The sequence below is a fragment of the Punica granatum genome, chromosome 5 (assembly GCF_007655135.1).
Source record: "Punica granatum isolate Tunisia-2019 chromosome 5, ASM765513v2, whole genome shotgun sequence".
Lineage (NCBI taxonomy): Eukaryota > Viridiplantae > Streptophyta > Magnoliopsida > Myrtales > Lythraceae > Punica > Punica granatum.
This window is the reverse complement of record NC_045131.1, coordinates 9,398,120-9,419,768: the sequence shown is the minus strand read 5'-3', so window position 1 is coordinate 9,419,768 and position 21,649 is coordinate 9,398,120. Positions and strand designations below refer to the sequence as shown.

The window sequence follows — 21,649 nt, the reverse complement described above, 5'->3', positions numbered from 1 at the left end:
AAGAGATGATATACTTGGTGGGTTGGCGGACATGTCTCTCCGCCCTGGGGTTTTCTTTGGATCTCCAAAGAAATGGAAAAGTTTCTTTCTTTTCCAATAAATGTTTCTTTCTTCCATTTTTGCAGTTAATCAACTCCACAGTCCCAAGCTTAGGGTGACAATATGTGTGGTATCATATTTAAACCGGTCGTGTCTAAACGGATTCGTGTCAAAAAGCTCTAAACCTGAACACGACACGTTTAATAAACCTGTCAAGATTTTTAAAGACGAACACGATACGTTTAATTACGGGTTGACGCGGATAAAACACGTTTAACCCGTTTAACTAAGCGTGCCTAAATGTGTAGGTATATTTATCCACACGATATGACATTATTACCTTTAGGTATATATTATACCTATATGATATGACACTTTAACTTTAATTGTACGATTGACATGATAAAAACACCATAAACTGGTGATTTATATAAACAAATTTAGATGATTTTAGTGTACTTTATTCTAGAAATTGATACAATACGTGAAATAAATTTATTAGCACGATAACACATAGTATAAATTGGTCTATCCGTGTCTAAATGGATTACAAGGGTTGAACTCGTTTAAACATATTTATTTATCGTGTCTAAATGGATTTGACCGGTTTAGACATGAAACATATTTAGTCTTAATCCAAACCCGCTTAACCCGTGTAATATCCATATCGTATTATCGTATAGTGTAAAATACTCCGGGCACAATCCGTACTGGATTTTTCGTTGTTCATTAGAGTCCTTTTGTTTGCTAGTTTTCGTTAATACAGAGTTGCGGCATCTGGTACTGAATTCAAGTTGTTAAGAGGAGAGAGGTGATCTTAAATCTGTTATTGAAATGAAAATAATTTGCTGTCACTTCCACCTGTGGATTACTCCTTCTCGTATTTGACACGTATTTGAAATGAAAATCTCGTTCTTTTCCAATATGTTAACGTTTTGTCCCATTTGTGCGGCTAATAGGTCAAATCCGCATTCCTGGGCCGTTGCTTCCGCCGTTCATTGGAGTCCATTTGTTTGCCAAAAGCGGTGCTAGTGTCCATTATAACGGAGTTGTAGCATCTAATACCAAATACAATTTGCTAGAACGGAAGGGTTGATATGAGATTGTTGCTCAAAAATACATAAATTTGCTATCATTTCCACTAATGAATTGCTTGCTTAGAATTTTAGAATTTTCCCAGGGCAAACCGGGTCTCATTCCTCTGACTCATTCCTCTGAATTTTAGAATTTGTTTGTGATTTTGTTGTTTGACTCATTCCTCTGAGTCTCATCTTCCAGTGTTCTGCTAAGCCGCCGACCCCACCGCGTATGGTCCGTGTGCATGCAAGACATAAAAAATGCTAAATAAAACGGAAATTATGGTTATAAATAGAACTACTACGAAAGTACCTGTTTTAATTTCTATCGAACTTTATTTTTTATACTATTTATTAAAGAAAGAAAATAAAGTTGGATTTTTGTAACACTTTCTAAAAATTATTTCTGCTAAAAAAATTAACTACTAGCGAGAAACTATGTTCCTTAAGGGAAAAAAAAAACAATGGATATCTAACAAAAATAAACAGATACTACTCTTACATATTACATTACTAATGTATTATCACATTTATATATATATATATATATATACACACACGTGTGTGTTTATAAAATGACAGAGACATGATCCTGGCCTGTCCATCCATCCATCCGTCCATCCTGTTGTCGTGGTGAGTGGCCTGCCCCCCCCCCCCCCCCCCCCCCCCCCCCCCCCCAACTATAAAAACCGCTTACATTCATCCCATTGTGCGGCATTGAAGCTCCCCTCTCTCCCTCCCTCCCTCTCTTCCTCTGTGAATTCCCCTCCATCTCATCAGATCCAAAACGCCATTGCTTCTGATTCTGAAGCCGAGAAAGAACCCCCAACTCTCTCTCTCTCTCTCTCTCTCTCTCTCTCTCTCTCTCTCTCTCTCTCTCTCTCTCTCTCTCTGTTTGTCAGTTTCTATGCAAGGACCCTTCATTTCAACTCCATTTCTCTGATTTACAGTTGAAGTAATCTCCTTTGGCAACCCCCCACTACAGTATTAAGGGAAGACTTTCAGTTCTCTTCGCCATTGCTACTCAATCCGGTTGTCTTCTATACTGGGTAAGTTCCCCTTTCCACACTTGTTCCACTGCTTAGATCTCTCCAGCACCAACCCGGATCTGGGTCCTCTTCCTTCTGCTCTGTCCTGTTCTGCAATTTAGTCTTATGTTGCTGGTGAGAGGTTTGTTTTGTTGAATCAATGAGTGATGTCTTTAAATATCTTGACTTTGTGTGGGATTAAGAGAGGTGCATCTGTTTGCTGCTTCACAAGTTGTGCTTTTTCTTTGTTTGATGCAATGATGGTTGTGGTTCGAGTTTTGCATATTGAAGTGTGAGATCTGCATCATGTGTTCATGTTGTATGGGAGCTTCTGCATCCCTCATGTTGTTCCTGTTCTGTAATCTCAGTAGAATGATCATCCGACAGTGATGATTTTCCTGACTGCACGTGACTAGTCGGATCATTTTTGCCCAAGTGTATTCATCCTTGTTGTATTGGTTCTCATCGGAAAGAGAATTGAACTTCTTTTCTTAGTTTGCGATGATCTCCTTACTTGAGATTCAAGATGTGCGATCTGGGAAAGAAGAAAAGTTTTAGTCGTATGGACAAATTCGAACAAACTATTCTAGTGAGGGCTTTCTGCTGTCGTATATCAGAATCAAATATTTGAGTTTGGGAGATCAAGCCAACTTCACTTAAAGCCTAGAAATTGGATGTAAATCGTCTTTCCAGCTCACTTAGTTCATTCTAGATTGGCGAAAAAGAGATGATAACTCTAAGGATCATGACTTCTTTGTGGTCATAATCTGATAATTTGTTCTCTCTTTGGCAAATAAAGCTAGCTAATATGTCTAGGACCTGTCATCGTTTTCCTGCATAATTGATTTTGGCACGATTATTTTGCTTTGGCAGTTGTTGGATTCTGAGCTGATTCGGCATTGATCAAAAAGTTTGATCTACTAGATTAGTTATCGTTATATCTATTGCCTCCCTTGTCTGTTGGTGGGAAACCCAATTCAGGGATGAAATTTGGAAGTTGGATAAATAGAGAGCTAGATGTTTGTATCTGGGATCTCTTGCTCTAAACAGTATGCATAGGCAGTTCAATAGCTGATCAAACAATCCAAAAATTTCTGGAGATTATACCTTTCTTTAGAATTAATTTCATGCGTCTCCTAAAGATGAGATCCTCACATTGAATGCTATTGAGCAGGTTTCATTCAGGAATAGAGGATTTCCTATTGAATGCTCGAGGGTCAGACGTCATAGATGTCATGGATTCATACGGTAATGGTGAATTGTAACCTGGTAATGTCTTGAATAATGTGACATTTTTGCCATCGAAATCTCCTCCTTTTTTTTTTCTTTTTTTTTCCCCTGTAGTAATGTGCATATCTGATCGAATCATTTCATGTTCTCTTGGAGATGATAGAATGGTCCTCGATTATGAAATTAAAAGAGTCGCGTTTTTCACGAGTACAAGAATGTGACATTCCTGGTCGTGCTCATTAGCCCATTATGGTCGGACTTTTGATTCGGGGAATCCGGACCTGTCTTCTTGTGGATTTTTTGGATTATCCCATCCGAATCAGAAACAAATATGGGATTCGAGGTCAACAAGGTCGGCCAATTTGTCAGCTCCTTGTTTTCCAACAAAAGACAAACAATTGGTTAATCATGTCAGTGATTGAGCTCTCCAAATTCTGTGGCAATTTCGAAAATAACGGGATTAGGAACAGTTCAAGTCTTGCAGCTGAAGTTTCCTAAATTGATTTATATTTCATAGATAATACACTCTGCCTTGACTGAGAAGGCTTTCACGATGGCAGCAATCCTGAGCGAGATCAAGAAGGAAGCCGAGGGAACATTGAGGCTACTCTGGAAGAAGATCGACCCAAAGGATCTGAAACCCGGCGACCACATTTACTCTCACAAGAGATACGGTTTCTACAGCCATCACGGTCAGCCCCCTGTCTCACTCTTCTCCCTATCAGCATTTCACTTCTATAAGTAGTATTGGGGTTGTAAGGCCCCGTTTGAATTGTTAAACTAATTTTAGAATCATGATTTTAATTTTAACTAAACACACTACACAACAAAAAATACACGTTTCCCAAGTCAAATTTATAATACTATCTCATTTGTCTTTTTCCACAATCAAAATCAAAATCAAAATCAAAATCATGATTCTAAAATCACACTAACAATTCAAACGCAGCCTAATTATCGTAGTTTGCTAATAGAAAGTTAGGGATGTTTTAGGAATATATGTCGGGGATGGGTTCGTGATTCACTTTACTCGGACAGAGACCAAGAACAGCGTCCTCCGGCTGCCCAAGGCCGAGAAGTCTGTGCACCCGCCTCCCTGCCCGAAATGCCGATACGACGAACGCATAGATCTAGGTTGGTAAAAGGTTACTTTGTAATTTTGATTAAAGTAAATTCTAGAGTTTTAGGAGTATTCTTGTCTAGTTAGTCTTATATTGCGTTTGATAATAAAGTTAAATTTGATTTAAAGAGATAAAGATAAATATAATTGAGAAAAGTATGAGAGAGAATTTTAAGAAAAAGATAAAGTAATTATTGTGTTATTAAATTGAGGAAAAATATTAAAATTGAGAAAAATCTGTTAAATAGTTGAAAGAATTTAATATTAAAAAATTAATTTAAATAATGAGTAAATTAATAATTTGTCCCTCGAGAGATTAATGTTACATCAAATCTGACCTCAAAATAATTTTTATATTAATTTTAGTTTTGACAGATTAAATGTACATCAAATTACCCCTTCAGCGGGCTTACTGTTAAAGAGTCGACGGAAACATTTGACGTGACATTATTGTTTTTCCATCATATTGCCCCTTTCCATTTTTTCTGGTATTATATATTTATTTTCTTTCCTTTTTTCTAATTTTTTTCTGGCATTATTTTCTTTCCTTCCCATTTTTTCTGCTATTTGCAGCCCCCAACTAACCCCCAAATCCTTAGATCCAAAATCCCAATCGAATAATTGTTGCTGCTGGATGGCCAGAAGGATGGAAAATAGGGAGGGGGAATGGCGGGTAGTGAGCTCTATTGGGTCCCCAGGAGCACCTTGTTGGGGTACACCGATAGAGCTCACTATACGCCATTGTTGGGGGACTTCACTTTGCCTTGCCTCCCTCCTCTTGTCTTAATATACGTCGTTGAAGCTCGCTGCTTCCTTCTCCTCCACAAGCCAAAGACCATCTCCAAGCTCAGTACCCAAAGCAAGGTATGATCACGCCCCCATCTCCTCTTTCCCCGTCTTTCTTTAACTGCTGATAGTGTTTCTTGATCATGTCCGGAAGTAATATTACAGAGTGATTTCGTCTGTGCGGAATTTCCTTATTGATGATTCTGTCAAGAAACATGCTTGATGGGTTTGTTGATTCGACTCCCTGAATTTTTCTCATGGGGTGTCAAGTTGAGTTCGTTGAATTCCTGCAGTAAGCTGGTTTCTTGATTTTGGGTCGCTATGGAGTTTGTGGGTGATCACCCATTTCTTCTCTCTGTTGCTCCTGATAGAAAATTTTGCTTGGTAAACGAAAAGATGTCCAAGTTTGCATTTTTGATGCTTTCGTGTGGAGAACATACTCTCGGTAACTCGTCCATATACTGAAAACTGGACATCTTGTAGATTGTAGAGCCATTAATGTTGGGTGGGTTTTGGTTCTGAATAGCTTCCAGTTTCTCCCAGGATAACGGGTCATCAGTGCTTGTCTGTAGGCTCTAGACGGCGAGCTTCAATGGCGTATAGTGAGCTCTATCGGTGTGACGGCAATGCCCCACCGTCAGCTTCCCTTAAGCCCACTCCCCCCATCCCCCTTCTCTCCGTCTTCATTTGCATAAGATTTTTTTTTTCATTAGATTTGTTTTTTAATTCATCAGATTATATTAAATCATATAATACTTCATTAAAGAATCAAAAAAATCATAAAATAATCTTTTAATGTTTTCCGTCCAGTTTTTAACGGGAAATTGACAAAATGATCGATTTGATGTACATTTAGTCGGTCAAGGTCAAAATTGATGTAAAAAATTAATTGAGATTAGATTCGATAGAACATCGATCTCGAGGGATAAATTATTAATTTACTCTTAAATAATAGATATGAATTGAAAAAAAAAAGATAAAAAAGTAATGATTGTGTTGTTGAACTGAGAGAAAAATTAAATTAAGTTGGTAACAAAGTGTTAATGTGTCTAGAATTATGTTAGTGTCTTTAGCTAATAGTCTAGAAATATCTTAAGAGTTATATATAGTATAAGTACAGCTGGCCTTTGTAAAAAAAAAACGTAACTTGCAGCCCCCTTAATGAAAAACTGAAAAAAAAAAATTCATCTGCTATAAAAAAACTCTCTTATCCCTCTTTGTGTTCCTGTGTTTCATCGCCAACATAGGTGTCGTCAGGACATGCGTCGACTGCTTCCGTCGCGGCAAGGAGAAGCTCCACTCCATAAGGTACTTTGTGTACGGCGCGCCCCGAGTGGGGCTACTGCTGAAGAAATCGGGAACCTGCACGACGCTTGAGTCCAGCAGGACCGCCGATGATGTTGTTTGGGAAGCTTACGAGCTTTTCTGGAAACAGGGATTTGGCGAGTACAACCTCCGCTCGAACAACTGTGAACATTTCGCAACCTTCTGTCGGACCGGAAAGAGAGAGTGCACGCAAATGTCGTTCTACAATGATCTGGAAGAGTGGTTCAAGAGCCTGATTTCGTGACGTACTCGATCAAATATGCCGATTGTGGTCGCCGCTTACTGGGTTTTGCAACATGTCCATTGTACGTTCCCTTTATCTTGCAATTTCTTGCCATGGCCATTCAAATTCAACTTCTTATGATTTTCAGCATGAAAATAGACTCCTGTCTATATACATATAATTATAATAATCCCATATTATAATATGCATTGTCTAATAATAAATTACAACTGTGCATGATGATAATATTCCTATTGGTAAGTTCAGATTTCCAGCATTCCTATGTCGACTGACATACATTCCTTTGGACATCCATGGGTTGGTCCGGTATAACAAGAACTGATCCATGGAATCTTCGTCCAACGGCATTCAGTCACTTACACGAGTCTTGGGTATTAAAAGATCCTCATCGGATGTCTACAATTAGTCACATTCGATTTTTTTAAAACCGAAATCCACATCGTAAAACGTGGATCCAACTTAAAAGTGAGGTAGAATTTCCCTCCATGAGTAAAAGGGAAAGGGAATGGTGGCATTGATATTATATGGCTCAATTGAATAGAGAGCAGGGCTTTGTTTGGCAATAGAGTTAAATTATAGTTCACTTAACTCTAATATAGGTTCCGAATATGATCTGATTCTATGGCTCAATAGGATAGGGTCTGGTTCCAAAATATCGGAACCGGCCGTTTACTGGGTAGGATTTGGGTATTATGAAAAATGCAGGGTACTCAAATCTGTACACCACTAATTTTGGACACGTATACGGTCCAAATCTTAGCTAATCTAATATAATGTCTGAAAAGGAAACAACTATGATGAAAGGGAATGGTGGCATTGATATTATATGGCTCGATTGAGTAGAGAGCAGGGCTTTGTTTGGCAATAGAGTTAAATTAGTTCACTTAACTGTAATATAGGTTCCGAATATGATCTGATTCCATGGCTCAACAAGATAGGGTCTGATTCCAAAATATTGGAACTAACCGTTTATTGGGTAGGATTTGAGTATTATGAAAAATGTAGGGTCCTCGAACATGTACACCACTAAATTTGGACACGTATACGGCCCAAATCTTAGCTAATCTAATCTAATGTCTGAAAACAAAACAATTATAATGATTCTTTTTTGCAGTCAACCTTGATATAATCTTCCTTGTTTGGATAGGTAAAAATCTTAAAGTTAGATGTTCCTTAAGAGGAAGGCAGCACGGATATATATATATATATATATATGTATGTATGTATGAAAGCAAGACGATTAGATCAAACGCTTCATTTCTAAATGAATTTTTCTCGAATTTTTGAATTTTTTTAAATGTTAAATCGTTAATAAATAAGTAAATTTATAATATCTTTACTTATGATATCTTCTAAAATATCTTTATCTATTTCGGTTATAAGATAAGAATATTCTAGATATTGTAGATATATACGTCTATATATATATATAGTCATATATTATATGTTTCTTTATATTTATAATTTGTAAGTTTCTATATATATATATACATTTTTACAATGGCACTATAATGTGCCTGATCAGATGAGCTAAGAAATCACTCGGTTTCCTAATGGAATTTTCTTGAATTTTTGAAATTTTTTAATAAAAACGGTTTGTTTTAATCTTTAAAAGATATGGTACGATAAAATCTGAATTTCTCTTTTTCTAAGTTTTAAAATTTTTATAATAATTTTTACAAAAAATATTTTTAAAAAATTTAACTATACTTTTTGACAAAATCATGGTAAAATAGAATATTTTTCTAATTTTTATATAAGGTATTGTTGATTACATAATATTTAATTTAAAAAATCACAGATTTGTTAATTTTAAAATAAAATGAACATTTTTTGATAAGATATCGATATAACGGAATAGTTTTGAAACTTTTTAGAAGATTTTATCATCTATATAATATATATATGATAATCTTGAATTTTTTGGTTAAGATAAAAATGTAATATCTAATCATATAAATATAAAATAAGTATATATTAATATATGGTTATTTATAATAAAAATTTATTAATATATATATTTCTTTAATATATAGTCTAGTCCACTATCTCTAATATGGGCTAATTTTCTAATTTTTTAAAATTGAATGAATATTTTTATTAAAAATTGATATAATAGAATATTTTTGAAACATTTTAGAAGATTTTATCGTCCGCATAATATTTAATACTCTTGAATTTTCTTTTTAAGTAAAATTAATATCTAATCAAATCAGCATTAATATTAAAATAAACATATATTTATGTATATAAATAACTATTTTTGTACTTATTTTATTGGTAAATTTAGTTAATAACAATCATATATATATATATATATATTCTAATATGATATGATATATCTTATTGATTGTAAATTACAATTTGTTTACATAACTATAATTTTATTGTTTGAAATTAGCATATATATGATATATAATCCAATTTATAAAAAAAAAAATCACTTTTTATCCAGGTTACGTTCGGGCTTCACAACTAGTTAATGGTACGAGTAGAGACCGGGTGGCTTTCATTTTCACACTTAAATCGGGCCATTCGGTTATGACTTTCTAGCACTCATCTCCCTATCTAGCATCTGATTAGGAATTTGGATAGACAACTCAGGATTTTCTATGGTTCCGGGACTGATCACAAGTCCCAGTGGGGAAGGCTTCACCAGGAACCATAGAATTTACGAGATAATTCATACACTGCACTATCTATTTCAAACGAAAATTGCATCAGCACTTGCAGCAAATTACTCGAATTGCAATATTCGTGTAGAGAAATCCTATCTGCATAAATTCCAGTCTTTACTAAAGTAACCAAACATTTGCTAGATCGAACAATGGATTATCTGATACTCTGTAAAGAGTAACGTTATATGCAAACGAAGGAACAAAAACTATATGATATCCTCAAGATTCACGGGTCCCACGATGCAAATTCTAAGAAAGTTATGTCTCACAAAACAAATTCTAATAAAAACAAATTCGCTGTACAATGCCAAGCACAGAATTCAGGTAATTCGGAGCTACCTGAAAGGCTCTTTGAAATGAGAATCCATAAAGGAATCCTAACCTTGTCTTGTCGACCTGTTGTGAGAGGAAGGTCCGACAATGCCAGGAATCGGTTTATAAGTAGCGATTTTTTCAAGTTTCCTTAAGACTTCGTCCATGGAAGGCCGGCTCTCGGGATCCATCTGGAGACAGTGGAAAGCAAGCTGAGCCAATTTGAGAGCGGCCTTTAGAGGATACCTACCTTCCAACTGCGGATCAACCACTCTTGCCAATTTCCTTCTCGATACATATGGGCGGACCCACTCCACGACAAAGTGCTTCCCAGACGGCTGACTATGATCGTGTGGCTGTTTTCCTGTCAGTATTTCAAGCAGCACAACCCCAAAACTGTACACATTGCTCTTTGCATACAAATGCCCTGTTAAATCACGTTCAACACAAATCAAACTATAACTGCAAAGCAATAAAAAATTACATGACGGGGCAAAGAATTGGCGATAATTTTTTAAATATATTTTGAGGCGGGTTATGGAAATTACCAGCAGCTATGTACTCAGGGGCAGTATAGCCATATGTTCCAAGGACCTGTTTAGAAACGTGTTTTCTGTCATCAGCAGGAACCCTTGTGGCCAAGCCGAAGTCTGATATTTTGGCGTTGAAATCCTACAGCAGAATAAATTAAGCAAATAGAGTCTCAAACTGGACTAAACTCCAATATATGGCTCGTTCAACGAGCTTTGAGCTGTCCATATGTCCAATAATAACATTGAAGGATGATATTGATTTGTGTAAGCAACAGATGACAAAAAGAAAGTAGTGACAACATCTTTACCTTCTTAATTAAGACCTAAGCTCAATTTTTAAGGTTTGCTTTTTTGCAAAAAGAACAGAATAATTATCGCTGGGCATCTATGCAAATTCACGAGAATTAGGGATTTCAAAATTTCAATAATCTTATTGGGATCAAATATTTTGGTCGAAAGTGGAAAATCTACAGAGAAATCTAGCAAATGCAGGTACCCACAGCACAGTACAGGCTCTGCTAATATATCACAGATACAAGAAAAATAGCGACACTCGGCTACTATTCGCCTACAAAAGTTCATTGCTAATCAAATAGACCTTACCCTGTCTGGCAATATATTTGATGGCTTGAAGTCCCTGCAAATAATTTGGTCTTCTAACTGATGTAAGTATGCCAGGCCTTTGGCTGCTCCAATTGCAATCTTAAGTCGTAAGATCCAGGAAAGTGGTTCTCTAGCACCTCCTGCATTAAGAGAACTGTATTATCTCCTAGGGACAAACTTGGATCAATAATAAATGGACCTACCTCAGCAAATTAGGTCCTGAAATTACAATGATAATCTTTGTCAAGACTTACTTCGAAATAGGTGATTTTTCAGGGTATCCTTTGACATGTACTCATAGATGAGGAGTCGATTTTCCTCCTCCGAACAATAACCCAGCAGTCTGACAATGTTAGGGCGGGATAAGCTGCCTAGAAAAGTAACCTCTGACTGCAATCAATTGATAAACAGCACCATTAAAAATGTCCACTCACCAGAGTTCAATAAGCAGTCATTAGTGCAGAGTCATACATGAATTAACGACTAGCTGGAGGAATTAAGGCACAAATTTGATATGAGGATAACAGAGGTGGAATACCTTCCATTCTGTAACTACCTGCACACTCTCCGGGTGACATTTTTTGACGGCAATTGGGATCCTGCCTCGGCCATGGGAGGACCCCTCCCCACTGAGGTAGCCTTTGAAGACTCTGCCGAACCCTCCTCCTCCGAGGAGCGAATCGGGCCAAAAGTTTCTAGTGACTTCCTGCAGTTCAGCCAAGGTGAAGACCCTAACATCGTGAGTGGGCACGATCTCCCTGTTAGGCACACTTTCAACAGATATTCCTCCCAAGCTCCTTGTTTCCTCATCGTAGGAAGATGACGTGCTGCTGCTATACACGAGTGATTCATGTCCTGTTGTTGACCAGAACAAAGGCTAGACTAAAGTGAGCTGGATATAAATCGTCAGACTCTTAACAAACTCGGCAAGGGAACAGTATCAGAATTACCAGGTCTGAGATATCCAGTGAAGCTAGGGGTCGGATAATGAGGCGCGCCCCAGCAAATTCCCATTGTCAGTCAGCACCTGGCTTCACGTCTCTACCTTAAATTTGATCATGTAATTTGATTGGTGTTTTTTTATATCACGTGATGAGATAGCATCATTCAATAATCCATCGAGTTTTTGTCAAGATTAAGAATGCATGATGAAACCTTTTCAAGATTATTAACCAGGCCAGGATCATCCGCCCATCTCCAATCCGCCAAGGTAGAGACATAGTAATAACTCAGCTCAATTTAACAAGTAACATGAAAAATAAGGCCGCAACTTTTGAAGGAGCAGAGAGCCCCGGTGGCTTTGTTTGACTAGTAGTTACAAATTTTCTCTTTTTTTCCCCCGCTGTTGGTGCTCAAGCAGAGGACCATTGGGTAGGGGTCCGAAAACATGAACGAAACCCTCTTCATCTCCTCCTTCCTGCTTGTTTCGTCATCTTCTTTAGGGCATTCATGGCATAATTTTGGTCGAAATCGGCCCAATTTCTTTGTAATCGAGGTCGGAAACTGCCCGATTACTAATTCGGATTTGTCAATTTCACCGATTACTGACCTTATCATTGAATTATTTGCAGAGTGCTGTTCGTCCGTAAGGAGAGCGGGGGCAAAGCTGGTGCGAAGAACAGTGAAAAGCACGAGCTTTTCAGGATTGATTCGCGAAGGACGTCCTGTCTGTCACCGCCTGCCAGAAATTCCTGACTTTGGTCGTTGTCGGGGCCCCCCTCCAGTGCGCTGTTCTCCTTCCGGGTCACAGTTTAAGAACCTCAGAAAGGCTGATTTGGAGAGGCATTGGCAGTGAGGTAACGTTTTCTTTCCTCTATCTCCATTAATGCTTCTGGGTTGCAAAACTTGTTTGAATTTCTTCCTTATTTGCTTAGTGAGACCTCCCCACTTAAATGTGGCAATTTCAAAAATAACGATGATTAGGAACAGTGCAAGTCTTGCAGCTATTGATTTATATTTTATAGATAATACACTCTGCCTTGCCACTGTACACTGAGAAGGTTTCACCATGGCAACAATCCCGAGCGAGATCAAGAAGCAAGCTGAGGGAACATTGGGGCTGCTCTGGAAGAAGATCGACCCAAAGGATCTGAAACCCGGCGACCACATTTACTCTCACAAGCGATACGGTTCCTACAGCCATCACGGTTGGGCCGCCGCTATCCCACTCTTCTCCCTATCAGCATATCACTTCTATAAGTAGTATTGGGGTTGTAACTACCGTAGTTTGCTAATAGAAAGTCGGGGATGTTTTAGGAATATATGTCGGGGATGAGCTCGTGATTCACTTTACCCGGACGGAGACCAAGAACAGCATCCTCTGGCAGCCCAAGGCCGAGAAGTCTGCGCACCGGCCTCCCTGCCCAAAATGCGGATACGACGAACGCATACGCCTAGGTTGTTAAAAGGTTAATTTGTGTTTTTCATTAAAGTAAATTCAGAGTTTCAGTAGTATTCTTGTCTAGTTAGTCTGATGCGTCTAGAATTATGTTAGTGTCTTTAGTTAAGATATCTCATAAGAGTTATATATAGTACAAGGTACAGCTGGTCATTGTAGGAAACACGTAACTTGCAGCCCAATTAATGAAAAACTGAAAAAAAAAAAATTTCATCTGCTATCAAAAAACTCTCTCATCCCTCTTTGCGTTCCTCTGTTTCATCCCCAACATAGGTGTCGTCAAGACATGCCTAGACTGCTTCCGTCGCGGCAAGGAGAAGCTCCACTCCATAAGGTACTTTGCGTACGGCGTGCCCCAAGAGGTGCTACTGCTGAAGAAATCGGGAACCTGCACGACGCTTGTGTCCGGCAGGACCGCCGATGAGGTTGTTCGGGAAGCTGACAAGCTTTTCCGGAAACAGGGATTCGACGAGTACGACCTCCGCCGGAACAACTGTGAACATTTCGCAACCTTCTGTCGGACCGGAAAGAAACAGTGCATGCAAATGCGGTTCTACAATGATCTGGAAGAGCGGGTCAAGAGACGGATTTCGTGACGTACTCAATCCAACATGCCAATTGTCATCATCGCTCACTGGGTTTTGCAACATGTCCATTGTACGTTCCCTTGCAACTTCTTCCCATGGCCATTCAAATTCAACTTATGATTTTCAGCATGAAAATACACTCCTGTCTATATACATATAATTATAATAATCCCATATTATAATAAGCATTGACTAATAATAAATTAAAACTGTACATGATGATAGTATTCCTATTGGTAAGTTCAGATTTCCAGCATTCCTATGTCGACTGCCATACATTCTTTTGGACATCCATGGGTTGGTCCGGTATAACAAGAACTGATCCATGGAATCTTCGGCCGATGGAATTCAATCACTTACACGAGTCTTGTGTATTAAAAGATCCTCATCGGATGTCTACAATTAATCACATTCAAATTTTTTTTAAAACTGAAATTCACATCGTAAAACGTGGATCCAACTTAAAAGTGAGGTGGAATTTCCCTCCATGAGTAAAAGGGACAGGGAGTGGTGGCATTGATATTCTATGGTACCATTGATTAGAGGATAGGCTTTGTTTGGCAATAGAGTTAAATCATAATTAACTTAACTCTAATATAGGTTCTGGATATAATCCAGTTTCAGGGTTCAATAGGACAAGGTCTTGTTTCAAAATATCAGAACTGGTCGTTTACAGGTTAGGATTTGGGTATTATGAAAAATACAGGGTACTTGAACCTATACATCACTAATTTTGGACACGTGTACGACCCAGATCTTAGCTAATATGATCTAATGTTTGAAAAAAAAAACAACCATGATGATTTTTTTTGCAGTCAATTGTGATAGAATGTTCCTCGTTTGAATAGGTAAAAATTTTAAAGTTAAATGTTCCTTAAGAGGAAGGCAGGCGCTAATATATATATATAAATATATATGAAAGCAATGCGATTAGATGATCTCAAAACGCTCCATTTCTAAATGAAATTTTCTCGAACTTTTAAGTTTTTTTAAATGTTAAATGATTAATAAATAAGTGAATTTATAATATCTTTACTTGTAATATCTTCTAAAATATCTTTATCTATTTTGATCACGAGATAAGAATATTTTAGACATTGTAAATATACATCTATATATATATATAAAAAGTCATATATTATATGTTTCTTTATATTTATATTAGATAAATTTCTATATATATATATATATATGTTTTCACAATGGCGCTATAACGTGCCCGATCAGATGACCTAAGAAATCACTCGGTTTCTTAATGGAATTTTTTCGAATTTTTGAAATTTTTATTTTATATCAATTTTTTAATAGAAACGGTTTGTTTTAATCTTTAAAAGAGATGGTATGATAAAATCCGATTTTCTCCTTTCTTTTTGAGTCTTAACTATACTTTTTGACAAAATCATATGAAAATAAATATTTTTCTAATTTTTATATAAGATATTGTTGATTACAATAGAGGTTTTTATCTAAAATGGCGCATGGTTTACCGGTTTTGTCAAATCTATCATATGTTTTTTTTTGTCAAATCTATCACATGATTTACTTTTTGCATCAAATCTATCACGGCGTTATCTTTTCCGTCGACATCTAACTGCCGTGCTGACGTGGCGCCCACGTGGCAAGTGTGGCCCACTATCTCTCCATGTGCCACGTCAGCACGGCCATTAGATATCGACGGAAAAGATAACGCCGGGATAGATTTGATGCAAAAAGTAAACCATGGGCTATTTTAGGTAAATACCCCATTACAATATAATTAATTTAAAAAATCACAGATTTATTAATTTAAAAATAAAATGAACAATTTTTTGATCAGGTATCGATATAACGGAATAGTTTTGAAACTTTTGATTTTATCATCTATATATTATATATGATAATCTTAAATTTTTGTTTAAGATAAAAATATAATATCTAATCATATAAATATATATTAATATATGGTTATTTATTATAAATATTAATTAATATATATATTTCTTTAATATATAGTCGAGTCCACTATCTCTAATATAGGCTAATTTTAATAATATATTATTATTGATAATTGATATACGGTAAAAATGACGAAAGTAAGGTAGATAAAAAAAATCCTTTTTTTTAATTTGAACTCGCCTAATCAAAAAAATTTCTATTTTCTTTTGCGAATTGAAGAAATCATCCCTTCATACAATATCTTAATTGAATTATATGTAATGATCTTCCGTGATTAACTTTTGGCACCAGTCCTATATTTTGTCTCTGTGCTGTGGACCGAGGAGAAAGGGGGTAGAGAATCGGTCTGATTCTATCTTTGTTCGTTCCGTTTGAAGAAAGGAAGGATCCAAAAGAATCGATCTTTCTTTTAGTTGTTGAATCTCTCTTTGATTGATCAACTTTGCTTTGCTCAAGCACTTTGCTTTAGGTCGCAATCCTAGCACTGCCGAATTTTTCAACTCAGCTGCCTAGTTTTTAATTTTTTTAAAATTTAATGAATATTTTTATTAAAAATTGATATAATATAATATTTTTAAAACTTTTTAGAAGATTTTATCGTCCGCATGATATTTGATACTCTTGAATTTTCTTTTTAAGTAAAATTAATGTCTAATTAAATCGGCATTAATATTAAAATAAGCATATATTTATATATATAAATAACTCTATTTTTTACTTACTTTATTGGTAAAATTTAGTTAATAACAATCATATATATATTTATTCGAATATAATATAACATATCTTAGTGATTGTAAATTACAATTTGTATACATAACTATATATTTTTATTAATTTTAATGCTTGAAATTAGCATCTATATGATATATAATCCAATTTATTAAAAAAAAACACCTTTTATCTTGTGCAACGCACGGGCTTAATGGTACGAGTAGGGACCGGGGGCTTTCATTTCCACACTTAAATCGGGCCATTCGGTTCTGACTTTCTAGCACACATCTCTCTATCTAGCATCTGATTAGGAATTTGGATAGACAACTCAGGATTTTCTATGGTTCCGGGACTGATCACAAGTCCCAGTGGGGAAGGCTTCACCAGGAACCATAGAATTTACTAGATAACTCATACTCTGCACTATCTATTTCGAACGAAAATTGCATCAGCACTTGCAGCAATTTACTCGAATTGCAATGTTCGTGTAGGGAAATCCTATCTGCATAAATTCCAGTCTTTATTGAAGTAACCAAACATTTGCTAGATCGAACAATGGATTATCTGATACTCTGTAAAGAGAAACGTTATATGCAAATGAAGGAACAAAATGCAAATGAAGGAACAAAAACCATATGATGTCCTCAAGATTCACGGGGCCCGCAAAGCAAATTCTAAGATAATTATGGTTGCGTTTGGTTTTATAGTAAAATTTTAAAATCAGATTTTGATTTTGAAAGAGTGATATAAATGGGGTTCACCTTTTGACTTTGTATGAGTTATATTGTTTTGTTGTAGAAAAAAGTGATATAAATGGGGCCCACTCTTTGACTTTGTATGAGTTATTTTATTTTGTAGTGGATAGAGTTAAGTTAGAATTGTGATTCTAAAATAATAGCTTAAAACCAAACAGGCCCATATGTCTCACAAAACAAATTCTAATAAAAACAAATTCACTGTACAATGCCACGCACAGAATTCAGAGATACCTGACAGGCTCTTCGAAATGAGAATCCATAAAAGAATGCTAACCATGTTCTTGTCGACCTGTTGTGAGAGGAAGGCTCGACAATGCCAGGAATCAGTTAATAAGTAGCGATTTTTTCAAGTTTCCTTAAGACTTCGTCCATGGAAGGCCGGCTCTCGAGCTCCATCTGGAGACAGTGGAAGGCAAGCTGAGCCAATTTGAGAGCGGCCTTTAGAGGATACCTACATTCCAACTGCGGATCAACCACTCTTGCCAATTTCCTTCTCGATACATACGGGCAGACCCACTCCACGATAAAGTGCTCCCCAGACGGCTGACTATGATCGTGTGCCCGTCTTCCTGTCAGTATTTCAAGCAGCACAACCCCAAAACTGTACACATTGCTCTTTGCATACAAATGCCCTGTTAAATCACGTTCAACATAAATCAAACTATAGCTGCCAAACAATTAAAAATTACATGACGGGGCAAAGAATTGGCGATAATTTTTTATATATATTTTGAGGCGGGTTATGGAAATTACCAGCTGCTATGTACTCAGGGGCAGCATAGCCATATGTTCCAAGGACCTGTTCAGAAACGTGTTTTTTGTCATCAGCAAGAAACCCTGTGGCCAAGCCGAAGTCTGATATTTTGGCGTTGAAATCCCACAGCAGAATAAATTAAGCAAATAGAGTCGCAAACTGGACTAAACTCCAATATATGGCTAGTTTTAACTTTGAGCTGTACAAATGTCCAATAATAAAATTGAAGGATGATATTGATTTGTGTTCGCAACAGATGACAAAAGAAAGTCGCGACAACATCTTTACCTTCTTAATTAAGATCTAAGCTCAATTTTTAAGGTTTGCTTTTCGCAAAAAGAATAGAATACTTATTGCTAGGCATCTATGCAAATTCACGAGAATGAGGGATTTCAAAATTTCAATAATCTTATCGGGATCAAATATATTTAGTCGAAAGGAAAATCTACAGAGAAATCAAGCAAATGCAGGTACCCACAGCACAGTACAGACTCTGCTAATATATCACAGATACAAGAAAAATAGCAACACTCGGCTACTATTTGCCTACAGAAGTTCGTTGCTAATCAAATAGACCTTACCCTGTCTAGCAATATATTCGATGGCTTAAAGTCCCTGCAAATAATTTGGTCTTCTCTTCTAACTGAAGTAAGTATGACAGGCCTTTGGCTGCTCCAATAGCGATCTTAAGCCTTAAGATCCAGGAAAGTGGTTACCTCCTGCATTAAGGGACCTGTATTATCTACTCGGGACAAACTTGGAACAATAATAAATGGACCTACCTAAGCAAATTAGGTCCTGAAATTACAATGATAATCTTTGTCAAGACTTACTTCGAAACAGGTGATTTTCAGGGTACCCTTTGGCATGTACTCATAGATGAGGAGTCGATTTTCCTCCTCGGAACAATACCCCAGCAGCCTGACAATGTTAGGATGGGATAACCTGCCTAGAAAAGTAACCTCTGACTGCAATCAATTGATAAACAGCACCATTAAAAAAGTCCACTCACCAGCGTTCAATACGCAGTCATTAATGCAGAGTCATACATGAATTAACAAGTAGCTGGAGGTATCAAAGCACGAATTTGAGGTAAGGATAACAGAGGGTGGAATACCATCCATTCTCTAAATCCCCGCACACTCTTTCGGGTTACATTTTTTGACGGCAATTGGTATCCTGCCTCGGCCATGGGAGGACCCCTCCCCACTGAGGTGGCCTTTGAAGACTCTGCCAGAGCCTCCTCCTCCGAGGAGCGAATAGGACCAAGAGTTTCTAGTGACTTCTGCAGTTCAGCCAAGGTGAAGACCCTAACATCGGGAGTGGGCACGATCTCCCCGTTAGGCACACTTTCAACGGATATTCCTCCCAAGCTCCTTGTTTCCTCATCATAGGAAGATGATGTGCCGCTATACACGAGTGATTTATGTCCTGTTGTTGACCAGAACAAAGGCTAGACTAAAGTGAGCTGAGTAATGACACAACATATAAATCGTCAGACTCTTAACAAACTCGGCAAGGGAAGAGTATCAGAATTACCCGGTCTGAGATATCCAGTGAAGCTAGGGGCCGGAAAATGAGGGGCGCCCCAGCAAATTCCCATTGTCAGTCAGCACCTGGCTTCACCTCTCTCCCATGGCGGATTGGAGATTGCCAAAGTGTGAACGGGAGTCTGCCTGTCCCTTTCATGATCAATTTCTAAACTTTGCACCCAGGTGGCTCCCGAGCCACCTGGGGCTCGGGGAGCCCGGGGCCCGTTCGCCCTGGGCTAGCAAACCCAGCCCCCCCCCCCCCCCCCCCCCCCCCCCCCCCCCCCACCAACCAACAGGGCGGATGACACAAAAAGCAAGAGTAGAGAGGGAGGGGCAGGGCGTATGGGTTGATGCTGCTGCGGGCATTCGGGGGGCGCTTCTTGGAGTGATGGCCCCGCACAAGCTCAGAGAGAGACGCATGCACAATGAACCCCTGGGCTGGGTTCGCGAGCCCAGGGCGAACCGAGTACTGGGCTCGACGAGCCCCAGGTGGCTCGGAGCCAACCAAATGGGAGATCATTCTTTGTCATTTTGTTCTTTGACTTGCATTCCTCTGTGTCTCATCTTACAGTCTCATCTTCTAGGGTTCTGCTGCGCCGCTGACCCCGCCGCGTATGGTCAGTATGCATGCAAGACACAAAAAAATGCTAAATAAAACGAAAGAAATGGGAAAAAAAAAAAAACGTGGGGCTCCCCCCGGCAGGCCAGTGGCCACTGCCCACTCCCGTGGAGCTCGCGGTAGGCCTACCAAACCTCCGGCGAGCTGGGCTGGTGGCCATAGGAGGAGGCCCTGTCACAGCTCAAAAATTTCAACAGTATTTATCCTAAAATTTCAATAATAAAAAACCTGTTAATATTTCAAACTAGACCTCCAATCGTAAATTAATTATTTCATCAAGTAAATCACATACCAAACACCATAATAGAATGATCTTCAATTATCAAAAGGAATAACTATACACAAATTTCAGGTGGTAACATTCTAAATTTCTCTTATAATTACTTATTTACTTAAAAAAAGTTTTGCTATCTAGGAAGTCTTTCAAACTGATTCCTGCTGATAATCTGCTCAGCCAAGCTAATTTATATTCCATCTGAAAAAATAATATGCAAAGTGTAAGCTGCATCTCAATAAGCATGAGATTTTGAAATAACCTGATGTCTATATATGTGTGTGTGAATAAAGCATACCCATATACAAATCCATCAACCAATATCATTCAATATGCAAATATTTATACAATAATATAATAAATAAAATCCACAAAATTATACCTTATACACAAATATTTACTAACCTCAATTCTTGACCATTACACATGATTCAATATCATTCACACATCGAGCACATACTTATCACAAAGCATTTAGCAGTACTGAAACAAATTTATAAAAAGTTGGTAACCATCACAAGCTTTCCACCATCACCCAATCAATTTCAAACAGACATTATATAACACAATCAACAATATAGCTAGAGGCTCGCAATCCTCGTGACAGAGTTATGGCAGCACCATGACCATATATATTTCTGTCAACTCCTCCATAACTCCCCAAATCACCTCTCATAAGCGGGGCAATCCATCCTCAAACCTCCAATCTAGCGTTCATTTTATATTCCGCCGGATCAGCGATCTAGCATCCGTTTTTATATTTCGTCGGATCAGCGGTCTAGCATCATATTTGTATCTCGTTCCATTTTATATCCTGCCAGACCGGTGATCTAGCGTCAATTCTTATATTCGCGATCTATACGTCTCATGGCTATAAGCAAATGAGTAATATCAGCACAATCACATCGCATCATCTCATAACTAAATAGAACATTAAAGAGCAACATTTCTCACACAACAAACAAACCAAGGCCAAATTGTCTCTACCTATTACAATATTAATTATTTTCAAGATACTATATACGATTGTAATATCATTTCACAATGAATAGAGTACTCACCAAACTCCCAAAATATTTAATAAAGTCGAACCTTGACGCAAA

The 21,649-nt window shown here is 37.5% G+C and overlaps 4 protein-coding genes across 8 annotated transcripts; 2 read left to right on the top strand and 2 right to left on the bottom strand.

Annotated features, from left to right (window-relative positions):
• Nucleotides 1-1,818: 1,818 nt before the first annotated feature.
• LOC116208503 lies at nucleotides 1,819-7,050 on the top strand. Its single transcript, XM_031541990.1, has 6 exons — nucleotides 1,819-2,164; nucleotides 3,318-3,391; nucleotides 3,537-3,725; nucleotides 3,934-4,065; nucleotides 4,367-4,507; nucleotides 6,527-7,050. The coding sequence occupies exons 3-6, from the start codon at nucleotides 3,623-3,625 to the stop codon at nucleotides 6,847-6,849; spliced, it is 699 nt and encodes a 232-aa protein (XP_031397850.1). The 5' UTR covers nucleotides 1,819-2,164; nucleotides 3,318-3,391; nucleotides 3,537-3,622; the 3' UTR covers nucleotides 6,850-7,050.
• Nucleotides 6,779-14,200, top strand: LOC116208504 (lecithin retinol acyltransferase-like). Its single transcript, XM_031541992.1, has 5 exons — nucleotides 6,779-6,910; nucleotides 12,547-12,771; nucleotides 12,976-13,122; nucleotides 13,232-13,372; nucleotides 13,647-14,200. Exons 3-5 carry the CDS (start codon nucleotides 12,984-12,986, stop codon nucleotides 13,967-13,969), a joined length of 603 nt encoding a protein of 200 aa, XP_031397852.1. The 5' UTR covers nucleotides 6,779-6,910; nucleotides 12,547-12,771; nucleotides 12,976-12,983; the 3' UTR covers nucleotides 13,970-14,200.
• On the bottom strand, nucleotides 9,725-12,659 carry LOC116208502 (probable serine/threonine-protein kinase PIX13). 3 transcript variants are annotated; one of them, XM_031541987.1, is made up of 7 exons: nucleotides 12,525-12,659; nucleotides 11,926-12,020; nucleotides 11,514-11,830; nucleotides 11,230-11,365; nucleotides 10,976-11,115; nucleotides 10,388-10,511; nucleotides 9,725-10,266 (listed from the first exon to the last, which is right to left on the bottom strand). In XM_031541987.1, the coding sequence occupies exons 2-7, from the start codon at nucleotides 11,987-11,989 to the stop codon at nucleotides 9,905-9,907; spliced, it is 1,143 nt and encodes a 380-aa protein (XP_031397847.1). In that variant the 5' UTR covers nucleotides 11,990-12,020; nucleotides 12,525-12,659; the 3' UTR covers nucleotides 9,725-9,904. The 3 variants fall into 3 exon arrangements, with proteins under 3 accessions (XP_031397847.1, XP_031397849.1, XP_031397848.1); XM_031541989.1 differs by having other exon boundaries at nucleotides 11,532-11,830; XM_031541988.1 differs by having other exon boundaries at nucleotides 11,926-12,016; nucleotides 12,525-12,643.
• Nucleotides 14,201-17,490: 3,290 nt separating the features above from the next.
• On the bottom strand, nucleotides 17,491-19,921 carry LOC116209394 (probable serine/threonine-protein kinase PIX13). Of its 3 annotated transcripts, none has more exons than XR_004157213.1 (6): nucleotides 19,661-19,921; nucleotides 19,239-19,574; nucleotides 18,955-19,089; nucleotides 18,703-18,840; nucleotides 18,121-18,166; nucleotides 17,491-17,999 (listed from the first exon to the last, which is right to left on the bottom strand). XR_004157213.1 is itself a non-coding variant. In XM_031543024.1 (6 exons), the coding sequence occupies exons 1-4, from the start codon at nucleotides 19,722-19,724 to the stop codon at nucleotides 18,846-18,848; spliced, it is 522 nt and encodes a 173-aa protein (XP_031398884.1). In that variant the 5' UTR covers nucleotides 19,725-19,921; the 3' UTR covers nucleotides 17,491-17,999; nucleotides 18,121-18,166; nucleotides 18,703-18,845. The 3 variants fall into 3 exon arrangements, 2 of the variants coding, with proteins under 2 accessions (XP_031398884.1, XP_031398883.1); XM_031543024.1 differs by having other exon boundaries at nucleotides 18,703-18,854; nucleotides 19,239-19,552; XM_031543023.1 differs by having other exon boundaries at nucleotides 19,239-19,552.
• Nucleotides 19,922-21,649: the final 1,728 nt, after the last annotated feature.